This window comes from Eptesicus fuscus, chromosome 18, assembly GCF_027574615.1.
Source record: "Eptesicus fuscus isolate TK198812 chromosome 18, DD_ASM_mEF_20220401, whole genome shotgun sequence".
NCBI classification, from domain to species: domain Eukaryota; kingdom Metazoa; phylum Chordata; class Mammalia; order Chiroptera; family Vespertilionidae; genus Eptesicus; species Eptesicus fuscus.
In genome coordinates, this window is record NC_072490.1 from 33,345,829 (window position 1) to 33,359,827 (window position 13,999).

Consider the following 13,999-nt stretch of genomic DNA (forward strand, 5'->3'; position numbering starts at 1 on the left):
AGGCTGAGCCAGAGGAGCCAGCAAAGCCAAATCCATCATCCCGACCAACAGGAACTGTGAGATAAGAAATGTCGGTTTCAAGCTGCTATGTTTTAAGGTAATTTTTTAAACACAGCAATAGAGAACCAATGCACCTGGGTCAAATGAGGCATTACTGCATCACAGCCTGAAAACTGTCTAGCAGTTACACCTTGGGCAAGTTACTTAACCTACGAGGGCTTTAGTTCCTTATCTTCAAACGGGAAGAGCCCGCCCCACCTAATGGATTAGGAAGGCATCTGTTCACAGACAAAAACTGCTTGACATGAACTCAACATATAAAATTTGGTCAAGGAGCAGTTTCAATTGAACTTTTCATAATTTATATTTCCCTACATCAAAAACATGTTCAACCAATAAAAAGAAAGGACACATTCAAAATCGGGTAAAACCGTGCTCTCCTTTTAATTCATGTTTCCTTCTTGGTCACTACTTTGGTAACAAGTAGGTCCCCAACTCTCAAAAATATTGCATCTGAACAGGCCGAGCCAGAGCCAGTGTGAACACAGGCCCCAACCAGGGCTTCTGGAATAACAAGAACAGCAAAACCAGCTTCTTCTTTTTAGAAAGCGTCTGTGAGTCGGAGGGTCCAAAGCTCCACTCTCTAGAAAGAAAACCTGGGGCTCAATATAAAAACGGAAACCAAAATGTATCAGAAATGAAGCATAGTACCTCATATACTCAAGGTCAAGATGGTTTCTGAGAAATAAGTATCTGATTATCTGGCCTCTTGTATTAGGAATGGCCCCATTCCAGCATTTTTAAAGGAAGATGTTTTTATTTCTATTTCATTTCCCAAACGGGTATAAAATCTACTAAAAGGGAGATAATGAATCAGAATAAATCAGTTCACTCACAAGAGACACTCCTAAATAATGATTTTTAGTTGCTGAGAGTATTCAGCACATTATTTCAAAGTGGCAAACTTAAGAGGTAATCTCAGAGGAGAATTCGAAAGCAGTAGCCACAGTCTCTGGTAGAGTTATGTGAGATACACAGACATATAACCCCATGTTTTTCAGTGTATATGTCAAGGGGCCAAAACCCCTGATCATCAAAATAAGTTATTTTGTACATTACAGTGCACAGAACCATAGAGGGAAAGACTTTCCTGGAGAGTGACCGAAAGGCATTTGCAAAAGGTTCATGTCACTCTGAGGGGAAGGCCAGGAGCCAGTGCTGCAGCACGGCCTTCATTAGCTTGACCCCTTCTCTTCTTTGGTTGCAGTGGCCTCAGCGGGAGCTGCCTTTTCTAAACGTTCTGCTGGCTTCTTCTCTTCCTCCACCTCTTCCTCCTCATCTTGGGGATAGAGGTCTGGGTACTTCTGCATGCATTCCTGCATGGCCCGGAACTGGTCTACACAGTCTGATCCCTTGAGATCCTCCGTGCTATAGTGGAAGCAGGAAAAGGCTGACTTGAATTGTTCCCCACAGGGGCCACTAGCCATTCCCCCAAGGCACGGGCAGTTCCAGTTAATGTCTCCATTGGGCAGGATCAATCCTGGAACAGGAAGGTGGGTAAGGAAAATGTGAGAGATGCTCTTGAAGGTTTCAGAACAAGCAAAACCAAGTCCTGTCCTCCCAGGCCACTTGAGAGCTGAACAGTATGAACTGTTGCCTGGCAGGCACTCGCCTGTGGACCTGCCTCTTATATCGGCTTCAAATGCCTGGAGCAAATCCAGCAATCCTGGCTCAGCTGGAGAAAAGCCACCATCGGCTACTTTCTCCACGTGCAACACTAACCTATATCCTAAGCCACGTCCCATACTGTGGCTGTGCTCTAAGAACTACCTACTGGAATCCATTTAGTCCAAAGTAGAAGCCATCACTTGGATGGTTAATGAGAACCTTTGGAAAGCCCAAACACTTTAACAAGCTGAGGCCAAAGCTGACCTCCTCCTTCCAATCTCTGCTCCCTACCGGGTGCTGCTCCTCAAGCCCCTCTGGCTCTGTGGCTGCTCTCAGAAGTCACACACAGTGTGAGGACTGGTAAAAACCAGAAGTTTGATCCTTCTGTGCTGACTGGGAAGATGTCCCAAGACATGTTTTACAAGGAAAAGGCTAGTGGCATACCAAAGTGGTGTGGTTCCATTCTTATAAAAATGAGAAGCTTAGAGGGAGACTAACTACATTAACCAAATTGTTGCATTATATATGTGTTGGGGAGAGTTTGAGGTTTCAGACGGATTTTCACTTAACTTTTTAACTTTACATTTTTTCTTATCTTTGAACTTCGTCCACATCTAAATAGTACTTCCTAGTTTTCCAAAATGCTTTCAAGATGATGGCTTAACTTCAGCTTTGTGACAGTCATGGACAGAAATATGATTCGTATAGAAGTCTCTTACATAAGCTGACTACAGAGACTGAGAGCACTCTTTAAGAAAGACTTGCTCAGCTGGTGTGGCTCAGTGGTTGAGCATCGACCTATGAACCAGGAGGTCACGGTTCGATTCCTGGTCAGGGCACATGCCGGATTGTGCACTCAATCCCCAGTAGGAGGTGTGTGGGAGGCAGCTGATCGACGATTCTCTCTCATCATTGATATATCTATCTGTCTCCCCTTCTCTGAAATCAATAAAGATATATTAAAAAATAAATAAAATAAAAGACTCTTAAGTACCCAGTGAAATCACACAGGATTTTTCACTCCAGGGAAATACCCAGGTCTGGCGCTCTGAGCTAGTGTCCGAAGTCCTAGGCCCAGGCTGAACCCTGTCTCTTAATTCTCCCTTAGAAACGTCAGTGATCAACAAATCTGCTGCTGCGGCTCCTCACTAGTAAACAGGCTAACAGTAGGGATGGCAATGAGACTGGCAGGCAGTTCACCACTGGCACCAATGACAGCTGCGATGCACATTTTTGTGCACTAAGTTATATGTGGTAAATCACATGATCCTTTTGGCAACCTCTGCAGTGGGTGTTTCTAATTCTAGTTTACACATGAGGTTTCTGGGGTTCAGTGGGGTCTAAGTCAGGACTACAGCGAGGGCCCTTAGGGTCCCAGAGCCCATGCATGCTCTTTGCTCCACATCTCACCACTGCTCCCAATTTCGCAGGCCTTGTCAGCGCTGGAAGCATATACAAATGCTGCCCCCTGGATGCTCAACAATGCTAACACACCTGCACAGTTTGCAAAAGAAATATATCATAATGCTAACATTAAAAGTAATAGTTCAGCCCCGCTGGTGTGGCTCAATGGTTGAGCGTCAACCTATGAACCAGAAGGTCAGGGCACTTGCCCAGGTTGTAGGCTCGATCCCGTGTGAGTGTGTAGGAGGCAGCCGACCGATGATTTTCTCTCATCATTGGTGTTTTTATCTCTCTCCCTCTCTGAAATCAATAAAAATATATTAAAAAAAAAAAAAAAGTAATAGTTCAGGCCCTGGCTGGTTAGCTCATTTGGTTAGAGTGTCATCCCGATATGCCATGGCTGTGGGTTTGATCCCTTGTCAGGGCACATACAGGAAACAACCAATGAATGCATAGATAAGTGGTACAACAAATAGATGTTTCTCTCTGTCTCCTTTCCTCTCTTTCTCTCTAGTTAATTTAAAAAAGGACTATTACTATTCTTTAAAAAAAGAAGTAATAATGAGGTCTGAGGAGTCCTTGTATCACTGTTTATCAGAGGAAGGTGAGCTAGAACGCATTAGTTCTTCACAGAGGGCACTATGAAGCCAATTTGCACTTCAGGGAAACACTGTAAAACACATCATTGGTAGCTTCAGCATGTTAAATTAAGCGCAGATGCAGCATGTTTTAAAACTAGTAATTTTGCAACTGAGAGCTCAGAACCTGGGTCCCAGAGTTCTCTGTTTTATATACCTCCTCACACAATCATTCACAAGAAGGGGTTGCAAAGGCAAATACCTATAGGGTCCAAGCAGGTATACTGTACATGACAAGCAGGTAGGAGAAAAAAACAAGTGTATTGGTAAAGAAATATATCATAATGCTAACATTAAAAGTAATAGTTCAGGAAGTAGGGGAATGCACAATCTAAAGACAGACACATTCAGTTTTTATAAAAACACTATGAGGCAGACAAAACCAAACCTGATTTATCCTGCAGGCCCCACAGAGTCTCAATCAATTAAAGAAACGTACTTAACTAATATGGACCTAAAGACAGGCAAAGGACTAGAATTTATGTGTGATTTACTTTTTTTATAAGAGTACTAGTGACCCAGTGCACGAAATTCGTGCACATTAAAAGGGAATTAATTAGAAGAAATATTTTAATATTGCTATTTGGTCCCTTTCTCTATAATACAAGTGTCAGAGATGCAAGAAAATTAGTAAATTGTATATGAAAATCTTCCTCCTGTCAGAGTCTGGGGCGCACCACGGGAACCAGAGTCGACCCTGCCCACCCACATGCACCTCGAAATCATGTGAGACCCAGACCCGGCCGGCCCCACCCCCATTGGGCTAGATCCAGACCCGGCCAGCTCCACCCCCATTAAGCCCCGCCGGGTGGGCGGTGCGGCCTGAGGTCCCCCTGCCTGGGCTGGGGCAGGGGGCATGCCTCGAGGTCCCCCGTCAAGCCCCGCCGGGGGGGGGGGGAGCGCTCCCTCAGGTCCCCCGTCAAACCCTACTGGACGGGGGGGGGGGGGGGGGCACAGCCTGAGGTCCCCTGTCAAGCCCCACCAGGCCAGGGGTGCAGCCTCAGGTCCCTGCTGATTGCTTGTTAAGGCTCGTTATGGAACTCAGCCTCCGCTGTGGGCGCAGCCATCTTGTGTTACGGGATCCCCGCCTCTGCTGTGGGCACAGCCATCTTGTGTTACGGAATCCCTGCCTCTGCTGTGGGTGCAGCCATTTTGTTATGGCATGATGGTCAATTTGCATATCCCCTCTTATTAGATAGGATGATTTAAGATTACTCCTATAGCTGTAATTCTCAGAAATCTAACACTTTGTGCTAGATAATGCCTACTGAGCTTTCCTCTAATCCCTAGGAGCAGCCAGGGTAGTAAACAGTGTCCTGCCTAAGAACATACACTTTATTCTTAGCATCTGAAAAATTCCAACCAGGAGCCCATACTCTACAGGCAGCTCCTTCAAGCTCTTTCAACCATATGTATCACCAATCAACACTAAAGGCTTGTGTGTTATCACCAGGGATGTCAGAAAAGGCTTTAGATTGGTGGAGTGAGTACTGTTTATGAAACTTGGACTATGTATGAATACTGCACAGCTGCCTTACACAGGCTGGGTAAGTGCTAGTGAGTCCAACGGTCCAAAGTCTTTGGAGTGATGCCCAAGTGACCATTAACCGAGTTGTGTGTAACTGGTTAGCTGAATCCTGCTGCTAGAACACTGCCCCTCTATCTCAAGTGAGCTTTTTTGGCAAGGTGCTTGTTGGGGAAGCTACAAGGAGAAAGTACCTCACAGAACAAGGTGTGTGGCTATTACTAGTAGATACCTGCTTGCTAATAGTCTGCAGATGTGGCAGAATTCAGCGTGGTAACTTGTTTAACAGGGGGATCCCTGTCACCTTAACCTACCTGCAACTGCTAAAGTCCACTGACACCCTTCCCCCAAACATAGTCACTGGGCAGCAGCTTAAGCCAATGCAAAAACTAAGAAAAAGAGGCAGAAGACTTCAGTAAGGAGAAAACCTTAGGTTTTAGCCTAATGGCCAGGTAAGTGCATCAGAACAAGGGCCCAAAACAGCCCCTTACAATACTGAGGGAGACGGACCCACTGTCCTGAGAGAAGGTCCATGGCTGAGATGCATACCTGCCTTGGCTAGGGCAAAAGGGGAGAACATTTTTGAACAATGAACTTCTCCCTCAGTACATGTCCGTGGGTCCCTGGGAGGCCCCACGTCACTCACCATGCTCCTCGTATGGATCATTGGGATCGTCAGCCACCAGCTCTGCATTGCTTGGAGTTTCATGGTCTTCTTTGGTCACAAATATAATTCGATCCTTCCCTAGTGTTTGGAGGGCAGAGGAAGAAACTTTCACTCAAGAGCAGTGAGATCAGCCCTACATCCAAAACAGGCAAGCACACCAAGTTTGAAGAATGTCCCAAGTGAAACCCCAAAGTCAGGTGACCATCGAACTGCCCTCCCTGGGCCGAGTCACTGACTCTGCACGATGCCGGTTTAGCAGCTGCTTTTACTGAGTACCGGAGGCTGGAACGAAAACTCCACCAAGGTCTTGGGTGAGGATGATAGCAAACCCTGCCCACCATAGGTATCCTCCACGTGGGAGATGAGATGCTCCAATCCTACCAAATGCAGCTGCTTTTGATCCCCAAATTGGCTGACATTCCAGTGATGCAACAAATCTTTCTTCTTCCCGTCAGGAAAGGAGCAGTCCTTCCATGGTGCTGACTGTCCATGTTACTTCCCATCAACCTGTGAGCCCCTCTTCTACTTCAACTTTGTCCACATCTAAATAGCATTTCCCCCTCCTCCCAGACCTTGCAGGGATCTTCGAGCAGTTGGCTCAGATAATACTTGTGGCATGATGACAGCTTACTAGCCCAGGGATGCTGGGAATGCCTGCTGCTGGGCACCCCCCACCTGATACACAAGCTGCTCTCACTGTGCTGGGGTGTGGGGTATGGGGTGTGAATGGGTGGAGTATGAGGGACAGAAAAAAAGCCAAAGAAAAAGAAGAGGGTTCAAGATGATGATATAGAAAGAGTCTGAACTTTCCTTCCCCCATGGACATATCGAATCTACAGGTTCATGTGGAACAATTTCCTTTTAAAAAAACCTAGGCTGGAAAACAAAAACAAAAACAAACCTAGGCTGGCCTAGCCAGTTTGGCTCAGTAGATAGAGCGTCGGCCTGCGGACTGAAGGCTTGATTCCGGTCAAGGGCACATGCCGGGTTGTGGGCTTGATCCCCAGTAGGGGGCGTGCAGGAGGCAGCCAATCAATGATTCTCTCTCATCACTGATGTTTCTATCTCTCTTTCCCTCTCCCTTCCTCTCTGAAATCAATAAAAAAAAAAATGTATTTTCAATAAAAATATACTAAAAACACACACACACCAAAAAACGTAGGCTGGCTGGTGACAACTGCACATTGGGCAAAGAGAAGAAAAGTACATCTAAGTGAGCAGGAGAGGCAGAGGCCTGGACACAAATCCTGCCCCCATCACAGTGACCCACAACAGGGAGAGAACTCAAAACCCAGAGTTTCTCCTTGAGGAGCGAAGGGATGGAACCCCACACTGAGCATCCCAGCTTTTAAGACACACACTTGAGAGATGAGCCCTCCAACATCTAACTTTGAAAACCAACAGGGCTCACTCATGTCCCAAGATCCATAAGATTATAGTGATCTGAGAAACTCTCTTAAAAAAAAAAAAACTTAGGCCGAAACCGGTTTGGCTCAGTGGCTAGAGCGTCGGCCTGCGGACTCAAGGGTCCCAGGTTCGATTCCGGTCAAGGGCATGTACCTTGGTTGCGGGCACATCCCCAGTAGGGGGTGTGCAGGGGGCAGCTGATCGATGTTTCTCTCTCATTGATGTTTCTAACTCTCTATCCCTCTCTCTTCCTCTCTGTAAAAAATCAATAAAATATATTAAAAAAAAAAAAACTTAGAAAAAAAAACATTTTAAATTGATTTCAGAGGAAGGGAGAGGGAGAGACAGAGAGAAAAAACATCAATGATGACAGAGCATCATTGATCAGCTGGCTCCTGCACGCCCCCTACTAGGGATTGAACCTGCAACCTGGGCATGTGCCCTGACCCAGAATCGAACCGTGACCTCCTGATTCATGGGTCAATGCTCAACCACTGAGCCACATCTGCCAGGCTGAGAAACTATTTTTAAAGGGCCCACCCCAAGGCCCAGCTAAGAGGCAACTGATCACACCCAGACTTACAGTGAAGGAGGTTCACCTGCTTATATTAAACTGTTGGGTTGAGGCATCTAATTTGACACACACATGTGACAATCTGCAGCTTGTTTTTTTTAAGAACAATAACCCAATCCAAACATAACAGGACTGATACGCTCCAAAAACCAAAAACTAGCATCAGGAAGACACCTTAGTCAGGGCCAGAACCCCTAACCCCATGAACCTGGCTGTCAGAGGGCCCTGAGCCTCCAGGAAAGCAAACTGGTAGGAGCCAAATGCATTAAAAACAAAACAAAACAACACACACACAAAAAGACATGTGCCCTGACTGGAATCGAACTGGCAGCCTCTTGTTTCCTGAGTGGATGCTCAATCACTGAGCAACACCGGCCGGGCCAAATGCATTTTATATGAGGTTCTCCTCATGGGAAGTACAGAAAAGGGAATCAGCATTGAATGAACCAGGATGGGTGTATTCCATGGCTCACTTCAACTAACCTTTCAGTGAACCTATAAAGTTTTATGGCCCTGATTTTACAGCATAAAAAGCAAAGCCCAGAGTGGTGACTCAAAATCAACCAGCAAGGCAGGGACCTCACCTACGGGACTCCCTCCTCTACGCCTTGTAGCTGCTGGCACTTGACCTCACTTCCTAAAACCTGTGGCCACCAGCTAACTACACAGCAGCATCTCTCCGATATTCCCAGTGAGTGGGGAGCACCTTCTCCTTAGAGCCACACACGCTGCATGGTCATCAGTTGGCCCTGCAGTCCCTGGAGGGCTGGCCCCTCTGGGTCTTGCATGTCGGCTAGCTCCTGCCATCTTGTCATTACCCTCACAGGAGACGGCAGGAGCCCCATTTTAAAAAAACACAATATACTTTTATTGATTTCAGAGAGGAAGGGAGAGGGGGAAGCATTGACCGGCTGCCTCCTGCACGCCCCCTACTGGGGATCAAGCCCACAACCTGGGCATGTGCCCTTGACCAGAATCGTACCCTGGACCCTTCAGTCTATAGGCTGACGCTCTATCCACTGGGCCATACAGGCTAGGGCAGGAGCCCCATTTTAAGGTGAGAAGTGATTTGCTCACACAGGACTGGAATTTGAATCCAGTTCTGCGACTCCAAAGTCCACACGATGGAGATCCTTTCCACACACCTACACTGTCCCCAAACACACAAACATAAGAATAGTAATGACAGCCTGACACTGAGTACTCAGCATCACTTGGACTCTATCCTGAGAGATCTGTGTGCTTTGGGCAGGAATAAATGTTCTGCACAATAAATACTGACCCAATTCCTGACCAAGAAGCTTAGAATTAAGTCAATGAATGTTTGTTGAGTGCATAAATAAGTTTTTTCCTAAGCTACTGGTGCCCACCTGCTGAAGGGAAAGACAAATTCTATAGCCCTAACTACCCCCCGTGACACAGGAGATCTGAGATAATGGGACCCTCATTGAGGGATGGGAGATGCCTGGCATTTAAGACTTCTCCAGGCACCAACCAAATGTGCCCTTGGACAAGCCTTAGTCAGGGCCTGGAGTGAATTAGCTACTGTGGGAGCAGAGGCCAGGCCTGCAGAAATGTGGCTGAGAGCTGCTGGCATTTTCTCTTACTATTTCATACTTTTATTTGGGGGCGGGGGCATGCTTGGGCTGCCACATTTAAGAAAGAGGCTTTGGGTGACAGCAAGAAGCAGAGCGACACTTCCAGTGAAAAGGACAGTTGAGGGGACAGAGGGAAGGCACCTGAGCGCTTCCCATCCTTTCCACACGGGGTAACAGCACCAACAGGTGACCCCCGGCGTGCACAGGGGCTGGACCTCAGCCTACCTGAAGTTTCCATGCCCAGAGCTGGTCTCTGCCTCCACACCTCACATTTTATCCCAGAGAAGACAGCTTTTCCCCCGTGGCCCGGGAAAGGATCCGGGCCAAGCAGCCGGGGCACATTAACTAACGACCCTGGTGGTCCTGTGGTTTTCACAACACTGGAAAGCAACCTGCAAAAATGCTGAATGCTCAGCAGAATAAGCCGACAGCAAATTTCTCAGCTCAGCTCTGACAGTTTCGTTTACCAAGACCTCAGCTAGACCCAGACCAATAATGAGGTCCAGAGGCCAGGCCTCACCCAACGAAAATTAAATCAAGCTCTCTGGCATGTTCACATGGCTCCCTGGCTTCACAGGGAGCTGTGATACACAGCCAGTGTGGGAGTCCCAGGCCTAGCAGTCCCACCGAGAATGTTCCAGGTCCCTCCCACAGGGATGAGTCCTCACAAGCATCTTCTTGGACATCCCTCTTAGAGAGGCTATGTGGATGGACGGATGTGATACTGTGATTTATAGTAAGAAATATACATATTCCCAGGCCTTTCGCTTCCTGGAATGTTTAAAAGTGAATGCCAGGACAATGCTTACTTACTCCTAACAGTCCTAACTGTGAAAGAGGCAAGCCTAAGCATGCCAACTGAGAACCAGTCCCAAGAATGCCAACCAGTGGGGTAATCAGGCACCTCCTTGGGGGACTCAGAAAAACAGGCCCCTCACTAGCTCAGCCTACCTACCATGGTAAACAAAGAAAGTGAAACAAGTTTCTGCTCTCAACGGAAGTCCCGCTCAAATGACCAGGATCAAATGGCCAGGAAAAGAGGCAATCAGAGGCGAGAGGTGTCAATAGTTTTAGACATGGACAAGCTGAGAGTGCTCTCTGGCGCAATGAATGGAGACGCTAGACCCAGGGCTCACAAGGAGAGGCAGCCAACTAGAAGAAAATCAATCCCCACTCCAGGACCCTGGGAGGGGTGGGAATCCAAGGCCCCAGGGGTCTCTCTGAAAGCAGGACTTCAGAGTGGGGCTGAGAACAAAAGGACTGGTCGAGCAGTTGGATACCAAGACACCCTAACTCTGGAGTTTTACTCTGTACAGCCACCCTCGACTCCTGTCTTCTCTCACACTGCCATCATCAAATGAGGTTGGTTCTGGCTTTAAGTACCAATATGTCTAGAAAGATCTGCATCCCTCACATGACCTCATTTTCCACTACTTGCTCCCACGTTCCAGCACCTTCTTGCATTTACTTGAATATGCAGAGCACACACATCCCTCTGGACCTTTGCACAGGCTGTTCTCTCCTCCACTAGCACCTCCCTCGCATGTCTTCATACCACCTGCTAGGATGCCACCTTCCCTGACAATTCTGCATCTCCGTTATCCTGCTTTATTTTTCTCAAAAGCACTTTTCCTCCCCTAACATGTTATATATTTATTTACCACCCATCTCCCTCAGTGAAATGTCAGCTCCTTAGAACAAGGGTTTGTCTTTTCCATTCATTGCAGTACCCCCCCCCCGAGCCTGGAACAGCGCCCAGAACATAGTGGGTAATCAATATTTGTTGAAAGAGTTAAGTGGAGAAACTGAACTCTGGATTAGGACATGCAGCAGAGGGACAGGAAGACAGAATGATCACCACCATTAAGCACCTAGACAACACTATTGGGTGGGTGGTCTCATCTTTCCCCGGAAGGGGAGCATGGATACGCATTGGACCATTACATCAGAATCTCTGAGCATATCCAATCCAGGAGTGTCCACCAGGCCATGGAGGCAGATTTTGTCACCTGTACTCACTACTAACGTGAAGTAGATGGCATGCCACAGGGGTTCAGTAAATGCTTGCTGACTGAACAGGAGAGGGCAGGCTTAGTGTTAGAAAAGGAGGAAACTGAAGAAAGGAACAGGCAAGTGTGGGTAGCCGGAGGCCAGGGAGCAAGGCTGAGCCATGCTGTGAATGCCTTGAATGCCAGCTAAGGCCTTTAACCAGAGGCTGGGAGGTGAAGTAAAATTGCACAGGCAAGTGATTCAATAAGAAAAGAGTGCAGGTATGTGCATGAGTTTATTCGATAAACATTTGAGCAACCCTTTATAGACCAGGCCATGTGCTAGATCTTGGGAATATGGCGAATATAGCCCATCTAAATTCTCTTAGCTTTTAAGGCCTTACAGGGCAAGGAGTTTGTGATCATTTTTCTAAGTCCCAGGAGAAGCATAAAAAAAAATTGGTGGGTAGAAAAAACCCAAAAAGTTGGGGATTTAGGGACAATGGGTATGGATAAGATAAAAACTAGGTAAGAGTGCTTTTAATTCTCAACTCTAAACTAAGAGAGATCTTTGAACTCAGGAAAGATAAGGATCACTGCTTTGGTGGAAGAAGGAGCCTACCTCTCCTTCCCAGGTAACCTGTGGTTCATAGACATCCTCCAGGGCAGGGAGGGGTTTTAATCTGCACAGCCTCATCACACCCAAAGGCTCAAAATTACTTGAAATGAGAGATTCAGGGAAAGAAAATTAAGAACAAGAAACCCACTGTTTAACGGAGTGGCAAGGGCAGAGGACTTTTATCCACAGCACAATGAAGCACTAGTCTACTTAAATCGTACTCATTAGCAACATCAATGATTACCATGGCTTTATGGCCCAGGAAAGGAGGAGGAATCTAGAAGCAAGGTGGGGCGAGGAAAAAGGCTTAACATTTTAGACTGTTTCCCTAACTTGATTTATGACCTTGGGTAGGTCATCTTCTCTGGGCTCCAGATTCCCCGAATCAAACTGAGGGAGCCTGACTATTTATTCATTCACCAAAGAATTTCTGGGTGAGTTCCAACTCTTTCTGTAGCTTCTCAGGTGTCCACCATCCCCATTACCTGGGATCGAGAAGGTTCTTCATGAATATCTGCTGAATGAATGAAGACCAACTTCTTTTAACCCCTCATTTTACAAGTTTGGAAACAGGCTTGGAGGCTTCTGAACTCTTAACTGTGTGTGTGTGTGTGTGTGTGTATGTGTGGATGGGGTGTGGGGGGTGTCCTCCCAGAAGAGGGCTCCCTGGAATCCACTGGGCACCAGATTGGTTGGTGCAGTTCTGGAACCAGACTGCTAGGGCTTAAACCCCAGCTCCACGACTTACCCATCACGTGGCTTTAGCCAAGTCACTCTCGGTCTTAACTGAGCCTGACTTACAAAGGTCGCTGCGAGATCAATGATAAACCCTATAAAGCTCCTTGAAGAATGCCTGATAAGTAGTTGGGACTCAAAAAAAAAAAAACCAAACAAACCCATATTCTTGTTGTCCTGCCGTATAGTTCAGTGGATTGAGTGTCGGCCTGCGGACGGAAGGGTCCCGGGTTTGATTCCGCTCAAGGGCACACGCCGGGTTGCGGGCTTGGTCCTTGGTAGGGGCGTGCAGGAGGCAGAGGATCAATAATTCTCTCTCATCATTGATGTTTCTATCTCTCGCTCTCTCTCCCCTTCTCCCTTCCTCTTTGAAATTAACAAAAATATATTTTAAAAATGTTCTTGTTGCCGGTACTTCTACCACTCAATCACACCTAACCCGAATGCCTTTCCAGGACAGTTACAAGGCGCGTGCAAATGGGAACACGTGGTGTGTGGTAAGAGCGATAGTAAGAGTGACAATAAATCCCCAATCGCGAGCCAGAGGAAACGTGCTCAGCACTCCCCTTACCCGCTCGGGTCTAGTTTATAAACTCTCCCGCGAGCCGGCACCTCTGAGGTCCGGGTTCGAGCCTCCGTGTGACCTTGGAACAGCCTCGTTCCTCCCAGTCTCGATTTTCTCATCTGCAAAACGGGGGTGGCAACCCCGCCGCCCAGCCAGCTCCAAAGGTCCCGAGGAGGATACCCCGGACAGCCTCGGGTTGCCCGCACCGGCAATGAGGTCGCCGGGTGCCCAGGCGTGCGGAGGCAGCAGACCCCGGCAGGCCCTCGTTAGGCCGGTCTCCTCGGCAGCTCACCCTCCCTACCTTCCTGCCGGCAGTAGGCCATGGCTGCAGCCCAGCGCTCAGACCTCGCGGTGGTAGCGGCGGCAGCGGGAGCGGCGGCTTCACGCCGTGACCTCTTCTCTGGTAGGGCGGGAGGGTCCGAGGCCCACGTGAACCCGCCCCCTCCAGGCCTGCCCGCCGCGCGCCTGCCTCCGCGCCTTTCCAGCCCCAGCCTGGGGACTCCTCAGCAGGAACTACAATATCCAGCAGGCCGCGCGCCGCCGGGCACTCTCCCGGCAGTAGGAACTACACTTCCCAGAAAGCCTTGCGATGCGCAGGCGTATCAGTGACA

The 13,999-nt window shown here is 47.9% G+C and overlaps 1 protein-coding gene across 2 annotated transcripts; it reads right to left on the reverse strand.

The window, feature by feature from the left end:
* Positions 1-419: 419 nt before the first annotated feature.
* On the reverse strand, positions 420-13,881 carry CHCHD4 (coiled-coil-helix-coiled-coil-helix domain containing 4). 2 transcript variants are annotated; one of them, XM_008152475.3, is made up of 3 exons: positions 13,690-13,881; positions 5,882-5,980; positions 420-1,540 (listed from the first exon to the last, which is right to left on the reverse strand). In XM_008152475.3, exons 1-3 carry the CDS (start codon positions 13,709-13,711, stop codon positions 1,236-1,238), a joined length of 426 nt encoding a protein of 141 aa, XP_008150697.1. In that variant the 5' UTR covers positions 13,712-13,881; the 3' UTR covers positions 420-1,235. The 2 variants fall into 2 exon arrangements, with proteins under 2 accessions (XP_008150697.1, XP_054585384.1); XM_054729409.1 differs by lacking the exon at positions 13,690-13,881 and adding an exon at positions 12,985-13,192.
* Between the last annotated feature and the right edge of the window lie 118 nt (positions 13,882-13,999).

What these genes read in the sequence shown, in the direction of transcription:
- CHCHD4 (XM_008152475.3), bottom strand. Translation starts at nt 13,711, where the DNA reads ATGGCCTACTGCCGGCAGGAAG. An exon ending in GGCCTACTGCCGGCAGGAAG is followed by an intron (nt 5,981 to 13,689) that starts GTAGGGAGGGTG and finishes TCCAAACACTAG; the next exon opens with GGAAGGATCGAATTATATTT. An exon ending in TGATCCATACGAGGAGCATG is followed by an intron (nt 1,541 to 5,881) that starts GTGAGTGACGTG and finishes TTCCTGTTCCAG; the next exon opens with GATTGATCCTGCCCAATGGA.